General features: G+C 49.5%; 1 protein-coding gene across 3 annotated transcripts in view; it reads left to right on the forward strand.

The window, feature by feature from the left end:
• RBMS2 (RNA binding motif single stranded interacting protein 2) overlaps window positions 1–24,799 on the forward strand; it is an 87,418-nt gene that overhangs the window by 52,328 nt on the left and 10,291 nt on the right. For 2 of the 3 annotated variants that reach the window (XM_081849823.1, XM_081849825.1), the window contains 11 exons: window positions 4,379–4,563; window positions 10,893–10,951; window positions 11,980–12,071; window positions 13,211–13,368; window positions 17,728–17,807; window positions 18,909–19,018; window positions 20,033–20,079; window positions 20,618–20,711; window positions 20,989–21,039; window positions 22,740–22,850; window positions 22,944–23,027. In XM_081849823.1, the coding sequence (XP_081705949.1) occupies window positions 4,379–4,563; window positions 10,893–10,951; window positions 11,980–12,071; window positions 13,211–13,368; window positions 17,728–17,807; window positions 18,909–19,018; window positions 20,033–20,079; window positions 20,618–20,711; window positions 20,989–21,039; window positions 22,740–22,850; window positions 22,944–23,027 (1,071 nt within the window). Of the gene's footprint in view, window positions 1–3,587; window positions 3,836–4,378; window positions 4,564–10,892; window positions 10,952–11,979; window positions 12,072–13,210; window positions 13,369–17,727; window positions 17,808–18,908; window positions 19,019–20,032; window positions 20,080–20,617; window positions 20,712–20,988; window positions 21,040–22,739; window positions 22,851–22,943; window positions 23,028–24,799 lie in introns of those variants that run through there. The other variant, XM_081849824.1, reaches the window with a different exon arrangement.

Here is a 24,799-nt window from a genome sequence, read left to right on the forward strand (position 1 = left end):
AATCCCTGCTGTCGGGCAATGGAAGATCATGCCTGGGATCAAAACAGGGAGAAAGAACAATAATGTGTTCCTCAGTGAAACAGGGTGGATAAAAATCTGTTAAAAATTACAGTGATCAGATTTTTAAAAACTAAACCTGAGAGGTTTAAACCCCACCCCACCCCAGTTTAAAGTTGGCATTTCACTCAGTTGTGTTAACAGTGCAATCATATTCATTGCACTGGGAGAGGCCGCCGATACCATATAACACCGGCAATACAGGACGGTAAACTAATTTAATAATCTGGTACGCAGGCTGAGACCCTACCTGCCCGCGGACTGTCTCGCCAGAGTGATACATGCTCTGGTTATCTCTCGCTTGGACTACTGCAATGTGCTCTATGTTGGGCTACCTTTGAAGGTGACCCGGAAACTACAACAAATCCAAAATGCGGCAGCTAGACTGGTGACTGGGAGCAGCCGCCGGGACTATATAACACTGGTCTTGAAAAACCTACACTGGCTCCCAGTACGTTTCCAAGCACAATTCAAAATGTTGGTGCTGACCTTTAAAGCCCTAAACGGCCTCGATCCAGTATATCTGAGGGAGCGTCTCCACCCCATCATTCAGCCTGGACACTGAGGTCCAGCTCTGAGGGCCTTCTGGCAGTTCCCTCACTGCGAGAAGTGAGGTTACAGGGAACCAGGCAGAGGGCCTTCTGAGTAGTGGCGCCCACCCTGTGGAATGCCCTCCCAGCAGATGTCAAGGAAATAAACAACTATCTGACTTTTCGAAGACATCTGAAGGCAGCCCTGTTTAGGGATGTTTTGAATGTTTGATGCTTTATCATGTTTTTAATATTCTGTTGGGAGCTGCCCAGTGTGGCTGGGGAAACCCAGCCAGATGGGCGGGGTATAAATAATTTTGTTGTTGTTGTTTGTTTGTTTGTTGCTATTTATGTCTGCTCAGACATATGTACCACTGAATTGAGCTGGGCTTTCTCCCAGGTCGGTGGCCATAGGATTGCAGGCTGAAAATCTCTTTGCGATAACGACCTCATTTAAAATGAAATCTGACTTTAACATAAACCAGCGTGTTAAGCAGAGCAAACCGTACTGGGGCAGAGAACAGAGGGATGGGCTAGAGCGGAACAGTGAATCCACTGTCTGCTGCCCTACTGGCTTGTGCTGGTCAGGACAGTCTATGCCAGCTCCAGGCTGGTGGTAGCAGTCCTGAAGATCAGGCCCCTCGGGATTCCCATGGCTTTAGATTCCATGGATCCCCACCCTGAAAGGCACATTGGGGCCTTCTGCTGGCTACTGCTTTCCATCCATCTGGGTGGTGCTGACATCACCACCACAGGGGAGGTCAGCGGTGAGACAACTATGCGCCGTCCAGCCCCAGCCACATCAACATGGAGGGCGTGCATACATGCGTGCTAGAATTGCACCGAAAGTCTGCCTTTAAAAACCAAACCCATGTGTATGATGGCCAGATGCATTGTTCAGAAGAGGAGAGCTTCAGCAATTGTAACATACATGACAGCTATTAAAGGTGAAGGAATCCTATCAGCTTTTGGATCTGGCCACCCTAGAGACAGGTAAACAGAAATCCATTCATTTTCACCATTGCTCATATTGTCTCTAAGCAAGAAATAAATAAATATGTCCAAAGGTGTTTGTTTATGCGCCTAGATTGTATAAAGGTTTTATTCTGTGTTAAACCAATTCATTTTAATTATCATGGTAGTCGTATAGTAATTATTATGGTAATATACATAGCCTTGTTCAGGTAGTATAACTTGCACAATAGCAAAAAAAATCGTTTTAAATCAGTTGTTCAAATTGATACATTTTTATTGGTAATTGTAGCATGGATCAAAATCACATTTATTTAACTCATCCACCCTGCGCTGATATGGTGGGACTTATTTCTTGAAGACTATTGCTTGAAAAGTTAGTTGCAAACACACCTCAATAATAAGGGTGTTTAAAAGTGATAAAAGTACATTTTTCTATCCTTTTAGTGGATGGTTAACAAACAGTGGGGGTTGGTTCTGGTCCTTGCTAGTGAATTCAATGTAATCAGGGTGTAGCAGTGAATTAAAAAGAGCCTACAACGTTCTTTTGCATTGCCCCTGCTGTCCTTGCATGTGGGTTTTCCCTCCGCTCTGACTTTGCTGATGCTCCTCTGTCTGTTCCTTTCTGATCCCAGCTTAGGCCTCTCTCGAGCATTCAGCAGGCCTGCTGGATAGCATAGCAGTTTTGCAATATGAATACCCCACCCAGAATTGTCCCAGTGGGCAGGGCAGACTCGGTGACTTCAGCAGCACTTAGCAAATGAATGATGGGAATGGAGCGTCTCCATGCGCGGCCAAACACATGTGCATCTTGTCTAGCCCCACACATGCCCTGGAGCAGAGAAATGACTTTGAATGCTCAACAACCCAGTATTTTAGACTCCTTCCCCTCCTCCTGCAGTCACAAGACCTTGACAGCGGCCTGAGGAACAAGTAATATTCGGAGACGCCACAAGGATCTCTGAGAAGAGCTGCTGTAGCTTGCTCTAGGAAGCAAGCTCGGAAAGATAGAAGAAATAATACTTAGTTGCTCCTCACGCGTGGAAAAAGGAAATGAAATATGGAAGGGTATGGATAAGGTTGCCAAGGTATTTATACCAGACTCTGCTTTTGTGTCATTAACAGCAGCTTGATCTGCAGACATTGGCAGGTTAGAATGTTTATCACCGTCCTGTAAAAAGAAGCAGCTGCTTATTTCTGCAGAACAAGCTTCTGCTAAAGGTGCAGGGAACAGGCCAAGCCAGTTTTTTCCCCCTGGCCATTTGGCAACTTTAGTCTTCAAGGGACTTTCCAAATTATTTTTTAAAAAGATTTTATTCAAAAGGCATAAGGGCATATCTTCATTCCAAACATACCTCGGTTTCCATGCAACTTTAACTTTATCTTAGCTTTCCCTGAAGGATCCTGGAAATTGTTGTTTGGTGGTGTTCTGAGAATACTGTTGTCCGTAACCCTATTTCATAGAAGTACAATTCCTAGGATTGACTGGCAAGAGGAAATGAGTGTTGAATTCACTTGTATGAACCCCAGTTTACTGCCAAAAGCATCATAACACATTCAAAGGGGCTGGAACAGTGTAGCAGAAGAGCTTTTTTTTTTAAAAAAAAAGAAAAGATCAAAATGGTATGGGCAGGAGGGGATGTGTGGCTTATGCTGAATTTTGTAAATGGGACATTCAGATACTGTAAGCAATTTAAAAAATAAACTTTATCAGTGTTTTCCTCAAAGGGGTAAATCTGGATTAAATTGGGGAAATACAGGCTGGCATTTTGATGTCAATGATGTGTGGATGCTGTGAAAAATTTGCTTGCCTGAGGAGTACCCATCTCACAATAAAAACCCATCTGGAAGCACCTTTGGTATCAGGGAATAATGCTGTACCAATAAGCTGTACCAATAATGCTGTACCAATGCAATCACCAATAAGAATGGACGTGCTAACTTATTAGATTTTTGCAACAATAGTAATAAAAATAAATTGTTCAGGGTACTGAGAAAGTCTTTTGTTAGTTAAAGAAAAGGATTGTCTACAAACCCGCCGAGATGAGAATGTTCCAACTAAATTTGCTTGTTGACTGGCGTGATTATGACATCAAAGGTGGCTTGGCCAATGGTAGAGAGGCAGCTTCCCCTTCCTTTTTGTGCTCTCTTCTCTGATGGTGGCAGTGTTGGGGGGCTTTTGTTGCATTCAGGGGTTAAGATCCATTGGGAGGGTGGAACTTCTGATAATCCTGGATGAGGAAACCTCCTTACTTCTCCCCATCAGGGGACTGAAGGCAATTGATCAGGGACCTCTTTTGGCCAGGAAGGGTGGTATGAGGGAGAAGGATTCAAAGCTCCCTGAAGCAAACTTGGCATAGGCCGCCCTGGTCTCACAAATGCATGTCGGTTGGTTGATTTTAAAATAGGGGTGGAAGAAGAGAGGAAATGCTGGTTAGCCCTGTCATCTTTGTCCCAAAAGCCTCTTTATCTGATGCTGTCCAAGACTGGCTGCACCTCAGAGAGCTTATGCAAAAAGGAGACAATTGAGTCTTCTGTCTTCTACCAACTCCCTCTCTCTGCAAGGCATTCTGCACATGGATCTCACAGTTGCAGCTCACTTTTTTTAATATACCCTAGAAAGTTTAGGAGGAAGTGAAAGAAAGAGCTGAGTGGGGGCGATTTGGGTTCCACGTTGCTCCTTCCATGCCCTTGGAAGTCTAGTCCTATTAGCAAGTTTCCTATATGCTGCCCTAAATCTTTTTGACCTTTCCCTGTAATTCGTCTGCACCTTCCTGCAGTCCCAGACCCTCATTTTGTTCTCTTCCTTTGCCCTGCAGCCTTATGTCTCAGTGGCCCAGCAGATGGCACCCCCAAGTCCCAGTGGCAGCAGCAACAACAACAGCAGCAGCAGCGGGCCAGGCGGCGGAGGCGGCGGAGGGGACCAGCTGAGCAAAACAAATCTCTACATCCGGGGCCTGCACCCGGGTACCACAGACCAGGACCTTGTCAAGCTGTGCCAACCGTAAGTTACTGGGACGAAGAGACACGGGAGGGCGGTGTCATGCTGTAAACGGAAGCTGAAAAGAACCGGGTCAATAATTCATTGCCCTCCCAACCGTCTCCATGGCAACCTCTCCCCAACCCGAGTGAAAACCCCAGTCTTAGAGAAGATGCTTTCATCAGCCCCTCTAAGGTCAGGGTTCTCAAATGGAGGCATTAGCATTTAAGCCGTCCAAAACGTATTCCCTGCAAGACAGACATCGGCAGTAAACGGCTCTCAGAGATTCCTCCTATGCTTAAAAGGGGTGGGGGCTACTAAGTTAGATCTAGTGGGACCTCCTGGGCCAACAGGAGGGATTTTAGGGGAAGCAACAACGACAAGAGATCCAGTAATATCACTGCAACTGACAGCATGCTGGATAGCTCAGCTGGTTAGAGCGTGGTGCTGATAACACCAAGATTGCAGGTTCAGTCCCCGTATGGGACAGCTGCATCTTCCTGCATTACAGGGGATCGGACTAGATCATCCTCAGGGTCCCTTCCAGTTCTTCAATTCTATGATTCTGTGTGGATTAGGAGGAGAAAGGATCGAGACTTAGGGGTTGGGAGTTGGTTGTGGCCAAAGGAGGTTGCCATAGGGAAATCCGCTAAATCAGTAAGGAAGCCTTAGTTACAGTAGGTCAGGGCAGGGCAGATCCAGGTCATGCTTGCTTATTAGAGCAAACAGAGAATTAGAGCAATTCTGCTGCTGCCTACAGATCTCCCGTTGCCTTTTTTTTGTGTGTGTGTTCTCTTCTGGTTTATTTTCCCTCTTGACTCTCTACACCTTTGCCTTGCTCCTCCCTTCAACTAAACTGGAGCCAAGTCATCAGTGGATAGGTTGGCTGGCACTTTGCCTCCTGGCCCATTGAAGGTGCTCCATGTGGAGAAGTCATGGGGCTAGAAGAAGCACAAACTGCTTTCGGCCGTGCCGTTTGCACCTTTCCAATAAGGCCCAGTCCTTAAATGTGAGGATGTATCCTGACCTCCAGTCCAGGTTTTACAGTCCCCACCAACCCATCGTCAAGGGGAGCACCTCCATGCACAACAAGCTGTTTTAACTATGATTATATATTTATTTAGGACGCGGGTGGTGCTGTGGTCTAAACCACAGGGCCTAGGGCTGACCGATCAGAAGTTTGGTGGTTCGAATCCCCGCAGCTGGGTGAGCTCCCATTGTTTGGTTCCAGCTCCTGCCCACCTAGCAGTTCAGAAGCACATCAAGTACAAGTAGATAAATAGGTACCGCTCCTGTGGGAAGGTAAACGGCGTTTCCGTGCGCTGCTCTGGTTCGCCAGAAGCAGCTTAGTCATGCTGGCCACATGACCTGGAAGCTGTCTGTGGACAAATGCCGGCTTCCTCGGCCTACAGAGTGAGATGAGCGCCGCAACCCCAGAGTCGTCCGTGACTGGGCCTAACGGTCAGGTGTCCCTTTACCTTTATAACAAAGCCACTCCCTTGCCCCCGCCACCCCAAAATCAGATTTACTGCGGAAAGGAATATGCCAGGATAACCCACTGGAAAGTGCACTATAGCAATTACTTGATGCAGTGTCACATAGCCTCCCAGCAAACTCTATGCAAGCAAATCAGGATGAATGCTCCATAAGCAGGTTGTCTGGAAGCAACCCATATTGGAGACCCTGCAACCCTTGTGGCATAACATGCCTCCTGGTGAGCGCACCTCCTTGCCCCCGCGATTGAGGGAGCCGGGGCTGTGCGATGTCAGCAGGCTGCATGCAGACGCTGCGGGGAGGGGGTTGCACTCAAGACGTCAGCACACCCCGCTGATGTGTTGTGCACATGCCCTGTGGTTTGCGGTGTGACACAAGCACACCTCTTGGAGTGCACACATGGCTGCCAGGGAATTTTGAGGGGGGCCGGCCCCTTCCTTGAAATCTTTTTTGGGGCCCTGCCAGATGGGACGCCTGCCTGCCAGTGGTGACCTTCGGGCAATCTTGTTACCCATCACCAATGCTCCAAGGACATGTTGTTGTTTGGTCCGACTCTTCGTGACCCCCTGGACCAGAGCACGCCAGGCACTCCTGTCTTCCACTGCCTCCTGCAGTTCGGTCAAACTCATGCTGGTAGCTTCGAGAACACTGCCCAACCATCTCGTCCTCTGTCATCCCCTTCTCCTTGTGCCCTCCATCTTTCCCAACATCAGGGTCTTTTCCAGGGAGTCTTCTCTTCTCATGAGGTGGCCAAAGTATTGGAGCCTCACCTTCACAATCTGTCCTTCCAGTGAGCACTCAGGGCTGATTTCCTTCAGAATGGATAGGTTTAATCTTCTTGCAGTCCATGGGACTCTCAAGAGTCTCCTCCAGCACTCAAAAGTTGTCTCCTCCAGCATTCTCCTCCAGCACTCAAAAGTTGTCTCCTCCAGCATCCTCCACTCTCAAGAGTCTCCTCCAGCATTCAAAAGGATCAATTCTTCGGCGATCAGCCTTCTTTATGGTCCAGCTCTCACTTCCATACATCACTACTGGGAAAACCATAGCTTTAACTATACTGTACGGACCTTTGTTGGCAAGGTGATGTCTCTGCTTTTTAAGATGCTGTCTAGGTTTGTTATTGCTTTTCTCCCAAGAAGCAGGCGTCTTTTAATTTCGTGGCTGCTGTCACCATCTGCAGTGATCATGGAGCCCAAGAAAGTAAAATCTCTCACTGCCTCCATTTCTTCCCCTTCTATTTGCCAGGAGGTGATGGGACCAGTGGCCATGATCTTTGTTTTTTTGACTTGGAGCTTCAGACCATATTTTGCGCTCTCCTCTTTCACCCTCATTAAAAGGTTCTTTAATTCCTCCTCACTTTCATAAATAAGCCCAATAACAGCTAGAGCAGTTCCAGTTGTTCCAGCTTTGCCGTCCTGTTTTGGGGGCTCAGCAGTAGGTGTCTAATACCCTAACTCTGAATGGCAAGAAAACGTCATTTCTTTGGCTTACCCCTGATCTCATGAGTGGCCATGTGAAGATAGCTGTACCCCAAGTAAAGATTATTGCAAGGGATTTTGGGAGGTGGTGGCAATTAGGGGGCCTACTAGTGTGCGCATTCACAGAGAGAGTACTGCAGTTATGTATTGACATAGAGACGCCTGTGTATTTATGTTCTCTGCCATAGCTTGCCCGATCCCACTTCTCCTTGCCTGGAGAAGACTGAAATAGGCTAGAGTGCTTAAAGCTAAGTGGCTAGGAGGGGCGGGCAGGGGGCTGTTCCTCTCTTACCTCAGCTCACCCCAGCCTGGAATGCTGGATCTGGCCCCAAAGCCACACTTGACAAACACGCCTCCTTCAAATCCAGGAATCTGCCCGGGCTGAGTGTGAGGGAAGGGATATCTGCAAGCTGCTTGTGAGCAGGGGGCGGGGAGGAGATGGGGAAGGGAATGGGGCCTAGAAGTCGAATGCTGGTAGTGGCTTGGAGCTGAGGATTGTGGGTTGCATTCCTGGTTTTGCCACTGCCTTGCATCATTGCGTGCAGTGCCCCTGCCGCCTCTCGGTTCCCACATCTGCAGAGCAGCAGCCTCCGCCACCACCGCCCTCCCCAAGCCTGAGATCTCATCGCTGCAACCACAGCATTCATCCTGCTCTTGAAACCCTGCAGCTGGATTCCCCTGTGTGCTGGCTGGGAGGCGCCAGAACTTGGCTGTTCTTGGCGCCGGTCGGATTTCCTGGGCTTGTCCTTTCCTGGGCAGGAAATCCTGCTCAGGGTGAGCAGGAAGCATTGGTGGGGGGGGTGGTTTGGGGTTGGAGGGGGCAGCTGGGATGGACTCTGAAGGGTTCATTGTTGGGGGGAGGGGAAGGAGTATCGGACTCAGTCGCCTGCTTTGAGAAAGGCTGACCGGTTATTGGTGGTTGCGTTCACACCGGGTTTTTGCAATAGGTTGGAGATGTTTAAGCGCTGCAATCCTGTATACATTAAGCTGGGAGTAGCACTTTCTAAATAAGCGCTTTGTGTCTGTAAGGCAGCGACCCAGGGAGAATCTCCTGCTGAAGTCAGTGGGAATTACTTCTCAATAACCATGCCTGAGACTGGACGGCACCCTCACTTCATATAACAGTAGTTGGAAGAAATGCTTCTCTTTCAGAGGAGGGGTTCAAGAGGTACAAAACTTTGCTGGCCAGAGAGGAGTCAACCCCAGCATTGTTAAAGACAATTTTCAATAGCTCCGGGGCTTTCTTATTCTTGCCTTGAGGCATCCTGGGAGGATGAGCAGCCCATTTAAGGCACTTTTAATGTTCTGATTATTTTAAAGCAGATCGCTATAAAGGCAATTTGCATGTTTGCACTGGATATACATAAGAGCTACAATCTGAACTCTGTGTGTTCTAAATGTCTGTGATCATATCATGTCACAGTGGGTTTTTAATATCTGGTGAGGGGTTTTTAAAAGCAACAGCAGCACCCCCATACTTCTACACCAGGGAAAGTCCAATTTTAAAACCTTGAGTTTTGTTAATTTGCATACATTGATTGCTTCGCATAATTTATTCTGCTTTGGCTGGCAACTCTCTTAGGTGTTCCACATCACTCCTTGTTCCTCCCTCATAGCAGGCAGAAAAGCAGAATATATTATGCAAGGTAATCATAATTAAGACGCTTTAATTTGGCATTTCCTGGTCTAGAAGTCTCCTTCTCCCTGTTGCCACCTATTTGCTGGGCACGACTTGCGCTGTGTTGTCACTGGTAACCTGCCTCAAAGTTATCCATCACCACCTTTAGGGCTCACCCTGGCTTAGCCCTACTCCCTTTGTGTGGAGTCCACCACCTGACAGCGACATATCTTTCCTAATCAGCACCTGTAACATTTTAAGGGGAACTCCCTGGCACATACCCATTACACGTTTACAGACTTCAGACTTTGGGAGTCTTCACCAGGAGACATATGACCAGCCAGTAGGCCTGGGTGATATATCACTATATCGCCCAGGACCGGTATGTGGGGGCAGGCCGCGATGACAGCTTCACTCAGCGGTATATTGCTGGCGAAACCATCTCCACTCTTGAGTCCCTCTGCCTCCAGCACCCAGCGAGCTGAGGGAGAGACAAACTAGCTGGCTGCTGGAGACAGAGGGACTGCTTGCATGCCAGTAGGAGGGGGTTTGGGGCTGGGAAGTGCGAAGCCCGCCCTTCCCAGCTGAGAGCAGTTTGACCCCACCTGGCTGCCTTCTCCAGGAGGTGTGTTGCGCCTTTCCTCCCAGAAAGATGTAGCCCACCCTCCCGGTGGATGGCAGCGGTGTAGGGGCTCTTCGGTGCTGCTGGCAGGCTGCTGGCGGGCCCAGCGCTCGCCAGCAGCCTCCAGCAGCCCTTCTCCGCAAGGTGTGGATAGGGTGGCTTTGTACCTTGTGGACTTCGCCCGGGAGGGTGGGCTGTGTCATTCCTCCTGGGATGAACGACACACACCCACCCCACCGGAGGAAAGAGACAGTGCACCCTCACGGGCGAAGGCAGTCAAATGCATGGAGCCTGACAGGTTCCGTATGCTTGGCTACTGCCACTTGGTCCATCTTTGGGGTGTGGGGAGCAAGTGGGCAAGGTAGCTCGCCCCCCCCCTCCATGCCAGCAAAGGCAGAGGGATCTTGGCCGAGGAGCCCCAAGGTCCTTGCTGCTCCAGCATGAGCAGCAGGGGCCTCAGGGCTCACTCAGCTGGGGGCAGGAGCCTTCCGCCCCCCAGCTGAGCAGCAGGCTGGGGCCAGCTGTATTGGCCACAGCCCACAAGGCGCTGGGGTGAAAGCGCTTCAGCTCCCACAATGAGAGCTGCGGCAGTTTCACCCGGTATCTCGCCGGCTGGAGCTAATGCAGCTTTTTTCAACATTGGGGTATATCGTGTTTGGCTGGTGATACACTGCAATGTTGAAAACCCAACATCGCCCAGCCCCGCTAGCCAGCAGCAAACCTGCCTGCCATGTAAAGTGACATTTGGCCCATAGTCAGGCCTCTGTCCAGAAGCTGTTACTTGCCTGCCACTTTTCCTCCCCTAAACCGCACCTTCAGCAGTTGCACAATAGGAATTCAAGTGTTGGGGGAAAGCATGTCCTACAGAATGCATTAATGTTCTTTGGATTTCTAGAAGAGGGCAAGGCCTTACCCGGTAGAGACATGATTTCTAGGCCGGCTTTTGAGGCCTGTTCAGAAATGTAGCACTATCTCAGATTTCTCCCCAGGGGATCGATCAGGCCTGCACAAACCACTAGACTCTTGGAGCTTATTGGGCTGCTCAGCAGGGAAGGAAGGAAGGAAGGATGTGGCATATTTTTGGATGTTGGTTATTAACAGCAACGGCATTAATTCCACCATGTTCCTTTGTGCCCCACAGATATGGCAAAATTGTCTCCACCAAGGCCATCCTGGACAAAACGACCAACAAATGCAAAGGCAAGTGCAGATTGGGTGTGTGTGTGTGTGTGTGTGTGCTGCCAACTGGGTGAGGGGGGCACAGTGCTGCAGCGTTGAGAAGGAAAGGGCGTATGGGGCTGGAATCGCAGCTCGGGGCAGATGGGGTTTTGCTTGTGGGTTCAGAGAGGGAGAGCTAAGAGGCCGGAGTGCTTCACTGCATCCTTTACCCGATTGCATTGAGCGGTTTTGGGACCGAGCCTTCTCCCCAAGAAGATACCTTTCCCTGCACAAGTTCACTCAATCTCAAGGGGTGCGGGTTTGGCAGGGAGGGGGCTCACAACTCTGGAAAGGAAAGAGGGGCAAGGGCGAGGAAAGGATGAGAATTCGATTCTGGAGCCAAGTTTCTGGGGGAAGATTGGTTCTGTCTGGGAGGTGGGGCTGGGTTATCTGTGTGAGAGGGAGGTGCCAGTGGGGGTGGGGGGGTGGGGAGTGGAATTCCTGACATGCCAGACATTGCTGAGGGATGGGATGGGATGGGATGGGGGGGGGAGGGAGGAAGGGAGCAGCATCCACTCAGAACAGAGGCTTGGAGAGGGGAAGGGGAATCGCTCTTCTGACAGTGAGAGGCGGGCTCTCCCTCCCTTGCTTCCCTGCCAATGTTTGCTAACTAGCCAGGTAACACAAGCTCAGCATTGCCCGCTCAGAATTCATCTGTGGCATGCTGGAGGGTGTGGCACTGCAAGGTAATGAAAAGTGTGCGCATGTGTGCATGGTGGGGGGAAGGTCAGGGAAAGGGGTCTACCACGCCAAAAGTGCGCGCATTTGCGCATGGTGGGGGGGAAGGTCAGGGAAAGGGGTATACCACGCCAAAAGTGCGCGCATTTGCGCATGGTGGGGGGAAGGTCAGGGAAAGGGGTCTACCACGCCATAGACATTGGGGGGGGGAGTGCCTATGACCATGCTAACTAGTAGAAAGCTGAGTGGTTCTCTGCACAGGCTGTTTCTCCACCTTCAGAACAAGGTACGCAAGGCCTGCCCTCTTATTTCCATCTCCTTGATTTCTGCAGGCTATGGCTTTGTGGATTTTGACAGCCCCACAGCGGCCCAGAAGGCAGTGACTGCACTCAAAGCCAGTGGGGTTCAGGCCCAGATGGCCAAGGTAAGACTTGTGCCCCAGCACTTATGGGGGAAGGTGCCAATCATTCCTTCTCCAGGAGGGAAGACAGGAGGGCAGCTTCTGGGCTACAGTTCAAATCCCAGGCCAGCTCCCTACATAATGCAGCAAACATGCACAAAACAAGCATGTCTTTTTAAACATATGTGTACATGTGTTTGGGAACTGTGATTGGGGCTGGCTTCCCAGCTTGCATATATATATGGGGTTTTCAAATGAATCGTCCACACTGTGTAATACTTGCATGCATGCATGCAACAGACATAGCTGTCTTGTCTGCTGCCTGAGGGCTCAGCCATACTTCTGCTTGTCTGGTTTTCCACTTGTCCCACATTTTCTAGGCACAGGTCCAGGCTGTTTTGAAACTTTCCCTTGGAAAACATGCTCTTTGCAGCTGAATCAGAACAAACCTGCATTATTCCTGCATTGCAGGGGTTGGACTAGATGGCCTTTGGGTTACCTTCCAACTCTACAATTCTATGATTCTATGAAATAGCAACCTGATTGCCGTTTATAGCGGTAAAGAGTGGGTTTTCCCAGAGAAAGTAGCAGGCCGAACAGAGCTTCGGACGAGCGCTAACTCTCTGTATGAAATCATGGGTCCTCTCTGATATGCATAAATCCTAAGCCTTAAGCTGCTCTGTAATATCCTAATACAGTGGTTCCTTGGGTTACAAATGCTTCAGGTTACAAACTCCGCTAACCCAGAAGTAGTACCTTGGGTTAAGAACTTTGCTTCAGGATGAGAACAGAAATTGTGCGGCGGCGGCGTGGCAGCAGTGGGAGGCCCCATTAGCTAAAGTGGTGTCTCTGGTTAAGAATAGTTTCAGGTTAAGAACGGACCTTCGGAATGAATTAAGTTCGTAACCAGAGGTATCACTGTAGTGTGTTTCTCTCCAGGGCATTCCAGGGTGCAGACTGTGATCACGGACCAAATTCTGTGCCTTGCCTCCTTCTTAGGCGTTGAGAGTCTTTGTGATATGACGGAGGTTGGGAAATGGCCAGTCTCGTGAGCTGAGGCAGGCTGTGAATTTGGGTAGGGAAGGGGCGGCCTGAAAGGAACGAGTCCCTAGGGACGGGATGGACGATTGCTAGGCAACAGCCTGACTTTCTTGTTTCCATAGCAACAGGAGCAGGATCCCACCAACCTCTACCTGTCAAACCTGCCTCTGGGCATGGACGAGGCGGAATTGGAGTCGATGCTGAAGCCCTTTGGACAAGTCATCTCCACGCGCATCCTTCGCGACGCCAGCGGTACCAGCCGGGGGGTCGGCTTTGCCAGGTCAGGAGGGCGGGCTTTCTCTGTCTGCAGGCAGACTCCCTTGTGCTCCAGCCCTTGCTGGGGTCTGGCTTCTTAACTCCTGTGATCTCGCCTCACACAATGGTGGCAGCTTGTGCCGGTATGCTCCCTGAGGCAGGCGTGTCTGTGCACCTCCCCATGCAGACATGTGCTCACTTGTCTCTATCGCTGCTCCGCTCTGCTTTCACGGAGACCCAGAAATCACTGGCCACACAGAGGCTAGCAAGCCCACACCTGGCCGAGTCTTGACCTAGACGCCTTTGTCCAAGCGTTTGTTTCCACAAGGGCTTTTGTCCAGGGACTTGCTAGGACAAACCCTCCCTTATGTATGCAAGGTTTGCAGATATGCTGAACAAACACGCGCTCCCTCACCTGGGGGAATGTTTGCATTTCCACTTATACGATGGATGCCCTATTCCTAGGGCCTAGTGTGGATGGTTATTATTATTATTAAATTAAATTAGTTTACCGTCCTGTACCCACAGGTCTCAGGGCAGTTCACAACATGAAGACACAATATAAAAAACAAAATACAGTGGTGCCCCGCAAGACGAACGCCTCGCAAGACAGAAAACCCACTAGACGAAAGGGTTTTCCGTTTTGGAGGCGCTTCGCAAAACGAATTTGCCTATGGGCTTGCTTCGCAAGACGAAATGTCTTGCGAGTTCCTGCGGGTTTTTCCCCCTTTCCCCTCCCCCTTTTCCTAAGCCGCTAAGCCGCTTATCAGCTGATCCGCTGATAAGCCGCTTATCAGCAGATCCGCTAAAAGCCGCTAAACCGCTAATAGCGCTAATCCGCTAAGCTGTCAATGGGCTTGCTTCGCAAGACGAAGAAACCGCTATACGAAGAGCCTCACGGAACGGATTAATTTTGTCTTGCGAGGCACCACTGTACATAATACAAATGAAAAGAACAACCTAATAACGCCCCGCTCCCCAACACATTTTAAAAGGGCACCTGATGTTAATCAGCCAAAGGCCGACTGGTTAAAGGGAAACATTTTTGCCTCGCACCTAAAGGTGTATAATGAAGGTGCCAGCAGAACCTCCCTGGGGAGAGCATTCCACAGACAGGGAGCCACTGCAGAGAAGGCCCTGTTCTCGTGTTGCCACCCTTTGGACGTCTCGAGGAGGAGGCACACGAAGAAGGGCCTCAGAAGATGATCTCAGGGTCTGGGTAGGTTCATATGGAAAGTGGTGGTCCTTGAGGTATTGCAGTCCTGAGCCCTTTAAGGGTGTATAGGTCAAAACCAGCACTTTGAATTGGGCTCAGAAACTAATTGGTAGCCAGTGCAGTCGGACCAGGATCGGTGTAATATGCTCAAACTGTCTTGCCCTGGCTGGCTGCTGAATTCTGCACTAGCTGGAGTTTCAGAGACAGCCCTGTGTAACACACTGCAGTAATCTAACCTTGAGGTTACATAGGTTTGTCTGTTTCTTGCTCACTTGGACCACAAGGTTGTCCAAGGCTGCAGTTTTCCTTCTCAGCTGATCTAGGCATTATGTTCAACAAGGGGATCCACATCCCTGTGTCTGTTTCCCACATACATGCAGTGGCCATATTGTTTAGTGCAGGAGTAGGAAAACTAGAGGTTGCTGGATTCCAACTTCAATTATCTCTCCAACCATTGGGCATGCTGGCTGAGGTTGATGGGAGTTGGGGCCTAGCAACATCTAAGGGGCAACAGGCCCCATCCCTGGTTTATTGCAACACGCTGTGTGACTCACAATACAGTGGTACCTCGGTTTCTGAACTGCCCTGTTTACGAACTACAGTGGTACCTCAGGTTACATACGCTGCAGGTTACAGACCGTTCAGGTTACAGGCGCTTCAGGTTACAGACTCCGCTAACCCAGAAATAGTGCTTCAGGTTAAGAACTTTGCTTCAGGATGAGAACAGAAATCGTGCTCCAGCGGCATGGCAGCAGCAGGAGGTCCCATTAGCTAAAGTGGTGCTTCAGGTTAAGAACAGTTTCAGGTTAAGAATGGACCTCCGGAACGAATTAAGTACTTAACCCGAGGTACCATTGTATTCAGTTTACGAACTCCGCAAAACCTGAAGTAGTGTCCCAGTTTGCGAACTTTACCTCGGTCTAAGAACGGAATCCAAACGGTGGAAGGGCACCGTTGGCGGGAGGGCTCATTAGGGAAAGCACGCCTCAGTTTAAGAATGGTTTCGGTTTAAGAACGGACTTCCAGAACGTAAACCAAGGTACCACTGTATTGAGTTTTTCAATCAATCCCCTTTCTGCAAATGCCAAACTCACTGCAAGGTATTTGCCAGGCTGTAGAAGTACTTTTAGGCAGACAAACCCTGGTGGTCTTCATCTGCTCAGACACATCTGGGTGGACACAGCCATCTCAGTTCCCACATTCCCTGCTTCCTCTACCAGCTGGGACCACTTCTCCTGTTCTGTCCTACAATGCCCCCTGCTGCCAGGTTTCCATTTTACACCAGATGGGGCCTGGATCCTCCTCCTCCAACCAGACCACCTTGCAGCTTTCTCTCACCATCAACATACCCAAGGGGGCCACTTTGGATTGCACCATTCCCTAAATTAGAATTGGGAATTGTACCTTAACAATGGCTACTTTATTTTCTAGCCGGCTGGTGGCACCAGACGTCATTGTTCCTGATGGGATAGGAGAGAAATTTGGATAGTTTTACACCTAATTCCAAGTTGGCATCCTCCAGTTTGTCCTAGCCAAATATTCTCCTGCGCCCCCTTGTGGCAGGGAATGAGGAACTGCAAGTCCAGTAGCTCTTAAAAGCTAGAAGGGAATAATAATGTGTGCAGTTGTTTTAGCATAGCAGTGTATAGACACGCGCCAACTTTGCAGCAGCTCCTTGCAGCCCTGGATTTGATGCATCTGATTGCCCGGAGGTGAAAGCGATTCTAGACAGGTGCTCAGTCAACAAAATGGAATGAATCGCAGTAATTTGGGCTTTCTAGGCCTGTTTCAATCTTAAGTATTGAGCTCTTAGATTCAGTTTTAAAGAAATGTTCATTGGGAATGTACCACCTAAACAACTTTCCCAAGTGGAATCTGCAAGCAGGGTCCTTAAGAATCCTGTCTGTGGGTTAGATTCTGGTAAAGTCACATAGAAAGCTGATTGCTGTCTTAACTTTTATTTACATATGTGCTCACTGAATCACTTTTAACAGGAGTTAGAAACTGGTTATAAGATAGAAGTGTTCTACTTAGGATTGCTAGCTCACCCCGGGCAGTTTTCCTGACGAGCAGAAATCCAGCAACTAGAGATTTTCCATCTCTACACATCTCTCTTGGGGGAAAGCATTACTGTTGAATTCCTCTCTCTCACACACAACCACAGAAGCCCTAATGGGAGAAGGTAGGTGACAGCTCTTCACATCGGAATGTTCTTTCTGAAGTTTAGTCGGAATCTCTTTTCTAGTAACCTGAAGCCATTGGTTCCAGTCTTACCCACTGGAACAGGAGAAGAAAACAAGCTTGCTCCATCTTCCATGAAACAGCCCTTGAGATATTTAAAAATGACTATCATATCTCCTCTCAGTCTCCTCTTTAAACAGGCTTAACATACCCAAGTCCATCAACTATTCCTCCAGACCCTTGATCATCCTGGCCACCCTGCTTTGCAAACGTTCCAGCCTTCTCAATATCCTTCTTAATTTGTGACACTGGACACAGTATTCCAGGACACAGTATTCTGACCAAGGCAGAATAGAGCTAAAGAAGGCTGATCGCTGAAGAATTGATGCTTTTGAATTACGGTGCTGGAGGAGACTTTTGAGAATCCAATGGACTGCAAGATCAAACTGATCCATTCTGAAGGAAATCAGCCCTGAGTGCTCACTGGAAGGACAGATCCTGAAGCTGAGGCTCCAATACTTTGGCCACCTCATGAGAAGAGAAGACTCCCTGGAAAAGACCCTGATGTTGGGAAAGATGGAGGGCACAAGGAGAAGGGGACGACAGAGGACAAGATGGTTGGACAGTGTTCTCGAAGCTACCAGCATGAGTTTGACCAAACTGCGGGAGGCAGTGGAAGACAGGAGTGCCTGGCGTGGTCTGCTCCAGGGGGTCACGAAGAGTCGGACACGACTAAACGACTAAACAACAACAACATTATTTCTCTAGATCTGGACACTAGACTTCTGTTGATGCAACCTAGAACAGCATTAGCTCTCCCTCCCCCCCCCCCGCTTTTTATGCCATTGTTGCTTCACATCTGTAGGAATCTCAGCGTGACCAGGAGCGGGCGGGCTATAACTTTGCAATAAGTGTGGCTCCTCCACTTACGTTGACACCCTCCCCAGCCCAGCGTCACCAATGGTTTCTTTTCGCTTCTTCCCCCAGGATGGAGTCTACAGAAAAGTGTGAAGCTATCATCACGCACTTCAATGGCAAATATATCAAAACGCCTCCAGGGGTCCCAGGTGAGAAGCACAATTGGCTGTGAGGGTTGAGTGGTGGTTGGGAGCCTGGCAGCTAAGACTGTCTCAGGAGGATGTGTGGACTGCTCTTGCGAGGAACAGCAAGGGAGAACTCTGAGCCATTTTCTGCATGCCGCGGAGTCAAGCGATAAAGCTTTTCCAATGCTGTATTGTTTTGAATAGCATAGCATAGCATAAAGGTAAAGGTAAAGGGACCCCTGACCATTAGGTCCAGTCGTGACCGACTCTGGGGTTGCGCGCTCATCTCGCTCTATAGGCCGAGGGAGCCGGCGTACAGCTTCCGGGTCATGTGGCCAGCATGACTAAGCCACTTCTGGTGAACCAGAGCAGCACATGGAAACGCCGTTTACCTTCCCGCCAGAGTGGTACCTATTTATCTACTTGCACTTTGACGTGCTTTCGAACTGCTAGGTGGCAGGAGCAGGGACTGAGCAACGGGAGCTCACCCCGTTACGGGGATTCGAACCGGCAACCTTCTGATCGGCAAATCCTAGGCTCTGTGGTTTAACCCACAGCGCCACCCGCGTCCCAATAGCATAGCATAGCATAGCATAGCATAGCATAGCATAGCATAGCATAGCATAGCATAGCATTTATTATTTATACCCCGCCCATCTGGCTAGGTTTCCCCAGCAACTCTGGGCAGCTTCCAACAGAGTATTAAAATACAGTGGTCTGTTAAACATTAAAAGCTTCCCTAAAGAGGGCTGCCTTTAGATGTCTTCTAAAAGTCTGGTAGTTGTTCTTCTCTTTGACATCTGGTGGGAGGGCGTTCCACAGGACGGGCGCCACTACTACGAAGGCCCTCTGCCTGGTTCCGTGTAACTTTCAGTGAGGGAACCGGCAGAAGGCCCTTGGCGCTGGACCTCAGTGTCTGGGCAGAACGATGGGGGTGGAGACGCTCCTTCAGGTATACTGGGCTGAGGCAGTTTAGGGCTTTAAAGGTCAGCACCAACACTTTGAATTGTGCTCGGAAACGTACTGGGAGCCAAAGCAGGTCTTTCAAGAGACCAGTATTGCAGTGCAGTTGGGAAACTGCATGTCGTGATTTCCCCCTCACAAAATGCTCCTTTCCCTTTGCAGCACCTCCAGATCCGTTGCTTTGCAAATTTGCTGATGGCGGCCAGAAGAAGCGCCAGAATCAGGGCAAATACGTGCAGAACGGGCGAGCCTGGCCACGGGAGAATGACACGGTAAGGGAGGGGGCAGCAGGGAATGGGGGGAGGCTTCAACAGTCGGAGACCAGTCCGTTAGCCACATGCGGCAGTCAGCCCAGAGCTCAACAACCATCTCGTATGAACATTTTGCTGCATGTGTGAAACCGCAAAAACAGAGTGAATGTCACAATCCTGGCTGGCTATTTCATGTGGCTGGTGGACGGCCTTTGGTTTAGTGGGCTGGCCATAGGTTTTGCAGACTTGGGGATTAGACATTCTCTTTAGGACAGGGGTGAGGGACCTCCAGTCCACAGGCCGAACAAAGCCTGCCAGCGCTTCCCATATTTTGGAAGCCACGCCCACCTGCCCTACACCTGAGATAATACACGACATTAGCTGTGGGGCAGGTAAGAGTGGAACTTCAATTGAGCTTAAAGTGAGCTCATTTTGTTCCTTTGCGCTCCCACCTCCATCTGTCAATGATGAGAGTGTGCTTTGATCAAGGAAGGTAAACCTGTTTCCATTCAGTGTTAACTGCTCCTCCTTCCCAGTACTGCTCTTTGAATGTCCAGAAACCAAACAGGCAGTGCTGGGCTGTATGAAAGCCCTGCGTGAGCTCTTTAAGCCTTCAATTTTTGGAGTTTTAAGGAGTATCACTACATTGGCTTTCAAAGGGCTTTCAAACAGCCCTGTGCTGTGCTTTGAAGTCCCGACAATTGGGGCTTCAAAGTGCAGGATTGGTGAACATTACTATGATGCCAGGTAATTGGCAGGGGGACACCCACCTGCCCAATTTGGCCTGCCATGGGTTGGGGAGATTAGGATTTGGCGCACTGGACAGAAAAGTTTTCCTGCCCCTGCTTTTAGGGTCCTGGCTGGCTGCAGGAGGCTACTTGAGGTGGCATCATCAGGGGTTCCACTAAGCAGGGCGAGGCTTGAAACCTGCCCCTAGGAAGGCACAGAAACAGTTGCTGATTGGTTGAGCTGGGATCTTGGTGGGTCAGGAGAATGGGAGGAGCCACGTATGAACTGTCTACTATTTCCATGCAGGGTGGGATGACCTTGACCTATGACCCCACAACGGCGCTACAAAATGGGTATGTCTTCTGCTTTTCCCTGTTTCTTCACGTTGTAACCAAGAAATAGTTTGGTAGGCGATCGGGCCATAGCCTTCAAGGAGACCTGGCAGAATAAGATATGTGTGAGCTTATGGGAAGGGCTGTACATTCAGCCTCCTCTGAAGCTACAGTGGTGCCTCGCAAGACGAAATTAATCCGTTCCGTGAGTCTCTTCGTCTAGCGGTTTTTTCGTCTTGCGAAGCAAGCCCATTGACGGCTTAGCGGATTAGCGCTATTAGCGGCTTAGCGGCTTTTAGCGGCTTTTAGCAGCTTAGCGGCTTATCGGATCAGCTGATAAGCGGCTTAGCGGCTTAGAAAAAGGGGGGGAAAACCCCTCAGGAACTCGCAAGACATTTTCGTCTTGCAAAGCAAGCCCATAGGGAAATTCGTTTTGCGAAGCGCCTCCAAAACGGAAAACCCTTTCGTCTAGCAGGTTTTCTGTCTTGCGAGGCGTTCGTCTTGCGGGGCACCACTGTATATGAAGCAATTCAACGATTTCTCCCCATGCCCTCTGCAGGTTTTACACAACACCCTACAGCCTGGCCCCCAACAGGATGATTGCCCAGACTGCGCTCTCTCCTTATCTCCCGTCACCTGTTTCTTCCTACCAGGTACTTACTTCTCTCTTACTCTTGCCCCCAGCTTTGTATGTAATCCGCACAGTCCTTGATTTAAACATCTACTGTCATAGATCTGTTTTGGGCCTACGAGTGTGAGCTGCAAATCTGGAAGCCTTTGCTTCAAATCTCACCTCAGCCACTTATCTCACAGCCCTTTCCCTATCAGTGATATGGGGATAATAAGACTGGCCGACTATCAAGAGCTTTTTCAAGAATTACTAAGTGAAATGTGTTACTGATAACTATCTACTTCTATTACTCCCTGTAGGTTCACAGCCCGTCATGGATGCACCATCAGTCATACCTCATGCCGCCCACGGTGAGACCCCTTCCTCCCATAATATCCACCTAGAGTTCTTGTCTAAGGGCATTTTATTTGCAAGTAACTGTCAGCATCGCCCTTGAGCCAGTGTACCAACTGGACTCATGCACTACAGCCCCGACTGGGCTAGGCGAGCTGGGTAGCACTGCCAGAGACCTCCTTTCCCACAGGAACAGGTCACAGTGCTGTGGACTCACAGCTTGGAGCTGAGAGCACCGGATTCACTGTCTCAATTATACAGTCGTTGCGCAGCAGCGTTTTGCAGAGTCTTGCAGAGTATAAACCACTCGGAGAGCAGCTCTGTAAAATATCCTCCTTTATTCTATAACTACAGCTATAATACAAAACTATATACAGAGCTAAATATTCTGAGCATAAATCAACGCTATACTCTGAGTGCCTGCAGCTGCTCTTAGCAGCAATCTTATCTATAAACACGATCTCTTGCACTCTCTCCCCGACACACTGACTGACTCTCTCACTCACACACACAGAGACTGACTCACTCACTTGACTAATTAAGTAGAGAGCAGTACATTGCTCCTCCTCTCTGTAGAGTCAGCAGAGACCTCAGGAGATCATCAGGAGATTCTTGGGTATGGGAGGGGTGAAATCTCCTCAGTAACACCCTTTCTGTTTGGAACATAAACTTACTTGGATGCAGAATGCAGAGCAGAAGAGCCAGTTTAAAAGCAAACGTTCGTGAAGTTTGTATTTTGCAAATGCAGGAGATGCAAAAAGTCATCTAAGCATCACATGAGAGAGCAACCTAAAGCCTGAGGCCCATGTCCAGTTCTGGTCCAGGATATCAGACGACACCTTCTTTCCCCAAGGCTGGCTAGATATCCTCTGCACACAGAAAGCTGAGGGGACCATGATGAATGTAGAGAAAACTTCACCCCTGGCTTGCAGCCAGCATATGCCACCTAATTATTTTAAATCACAGAGGCTTCTTTCTTCTGACTTCACTTTAATAATAATAATAATAATAATAATAATAATAATAATAGTAATTTATACCTCGCCCATCTAGCTGGGAGTTTCCCCAGCCACTCTGGGCAGCTCCCAACAGAATATTAAAAACATGATAAAACATCAAACATTCAAAACTTCCCTAAACAGAGCTGCCTTCAGAAGTCTTTTAAAAGTCAGACAATTGTTTATTTCCTTGACATCTGATGGGAGGGCGTTCCACAGGGCGGACGCCACTACTGAGAAGGCCCTCTGCCTGGTTCCCTGTAACCTCACTTCTCGCAGTGAGGGAACTGCCAGAAGGCCCTTGGCGCTGGACCTCAGTGTCCAGGCTGAATGATGGGGGTGGAGTTGCTCCTTCAGGTATACTGGGCCAAGGCCGTTTAGGGCTTTAAAGGTCAGCACCAACACTTTGAATTGTTCTCGGAAATGTACTGGGAGTCAATGTAGGTCATTCAAGACCGGTGTTATGTGGTCTCAGCAGCCGCTCCCATTCACCAGTCTAGCTGCCGCATTCTGGGTTAATTGTAGTTTCCGGGCCACCTTCAAAGGTAGCCCCATCTTTCACTGCTGCCAGTGTCTCCTTTGCCATGAGTTATTCCAGGCCCCTTATGGACACTTCCCTCTCTCCATTACCTTATTCCCACAATTTTTTTCTTTAACCTCTCTCTCTCTCTCTCTCTCTCTCTCTCTCTCTCTCTCTCTCTTTTGTTGTTGCTAAGCAGGGCACAGTGCTGACACCCACCATGGACCATGCGATTTCCATCCAGCCCACTTCCATGATGGGGCCCCTAACTCAGCAGCTGGGCCACCTGTCCCTCAGCAGTGCTGGCACAGTAAGTGTCTTCTTCCTCTTCCCCCTTCTCGGAGGGGCTTTTGCCCTCATCTCCTGCGCCTTTTTGACGCCTCCTCTCCCTCCGTCCCACTAGTACATGCCAGCAGCAGCAGCAGCTATGCAAGGAGCCTACATCCCCCAGTACACACCTGTGCCTTCCTCTAGTGTCGCAGTTGAGGTAAGAGGCCCTTTTGTTATTTCTGCCTAAGTTGGGGGTGCATGCCAGGCACCAATATATCACACACACAAACACACACACACATCACAGCTGGGGGCTGTTTTATTATTACTGATCATTATTATAAACGTTATTTCTAGACCGTTCTTCATCTGACAATCGCAGGGCAGAATCCTACACCAAATACTACTGTATTTTTCGCTCTATAAGACGCACCAGACCACAAGACGCACCTAGTTTTTGGAGGAGGAAAACAAGAAACAAATATTCTGAATCTCAGAAGCCAGAACAGCAAGAGGGATCGCTGCGCAGTGAAAGCAGCGATTCCTCTTGCTGTTCTGGCTTCTGGGATAGCTGCGCAGCCTGCATTCGCTCCATAAGACGCACACACATTTCCCCTTACTTTTTAGGAGGGAAAAAGTGAGTCTTATAGGGCAAAAAATATGGTATACTGCAAAATACATAGTACAGTCGCACCTTGGATCTTGAACGCCTTGGCTCCCGAACAAAATTGGCTCCCGAATTATCAAAACCTGGAAGTGATTGTTCCAGTTTGTGAACGTTCTTTGGAACCCGAACGTCTGACGGGGCTTCCATGGCTTCCAATTGGCTGTAGGAGCTTCCTGCAGCCAATCAGAAGCCGCGCTTTGGTTTCTGAACGTTTTGGAAGTCTAACGAACTTCTGGAACTGATTCCATTCGACTTCCAAGGTACGGCTGTACAAAGTATTCCACAGCAGGCACCATCACAGCCAATTCTGAATATTTTGGAAAAAGCTGAATGCGGCGCACTAGGTCACTTTCTTCCAGAAACCAGGATGGGGGAGAAAAAAGTGCTTTCAAAAGATGACTAAAGGCAATACTGGCCAGTCATCTCTCTAATGGGAAGGAGTTCTGTAATTGCTGTGATGGCTTTGTTCTGGGTGCCTATAACAGACATGGCCAGCAGGGCCTCCCCACTCATTTTAAAGCCCAGGTCGGATGTACTGGGAGAGGCTGTCTGCCATGTACAGTCATACCTCGGGTTAAAGACGCTTCGGGTTAAATCTTTTCAGGTTGCGTCTCGCAGCGACCCAGAAGTAATGGAACGGGTTAGTTCCAGGTTTTGCCGCTCGCGCATGTGCAGATGCTCAAAATGACGTCATGCGCAGAAGTGGCGAATTGCGACCCGCGCACACGCAGACGCGGGTTGTGTTCTGCTCAGGTTGGGAACGGGGCTCTGGAACGGATCCTGTTCGCAACCAGAGGTACCACTCTATTTGGGTCCTAGGCCGTTTGCATCTTTAGAGACAACTAAAGTCAAAACTTTAAATCAGTCCCAGGAACCAGGGCCACTCCTGAAAGATTCCACTTTGGGACGTCATACAGCAGGCTTGGCAAACCTTTGGCCCTGCCAGGACTCTTAATTTGCCCCACAAAGTTACTACCCCCCCCCCCATCCAGGCACACACCTGTCACTCACCTGAAATCAGATGAAACTGAAGTTGCAAAGGAACAATTGAGAGCCTTAGAGTGTGTTCCTGATTCTGCCTTCACAAGGGTGGCTGGCATAAGCCACCATTATACGTGGGGCAAGCTTTGCTCCTGGGGTTGGACCAACGCAGGAACCCACTAGCATTCATTGCCAAATTTAAAGGCTGCTAAGCGCAAGATAGGGACGCGGGTGGCGCTGTGGGTAAAAGCCTCAGCGCCTAGGGCTTGCCGATCGAATGGTGGGCGGTTCGAATCCCCGCGGCGGGGTGCGCTCCCGCTGCTCGGTCCCAGCGCCTGCCA

The sequence above is a fragment of the Podarcis erhardii genome, assembly GCF_964252035.2.
Source record: "Podarcis erhardii genome assembly, chromosome: 2".
Taxonomy (NCBI): domain Eukaryota; kingdom Metazoa; phylum Chordata; class Lepidosauria; order Squamata; family Lacertidae; genus Podarcis; species Podarcis erhardii.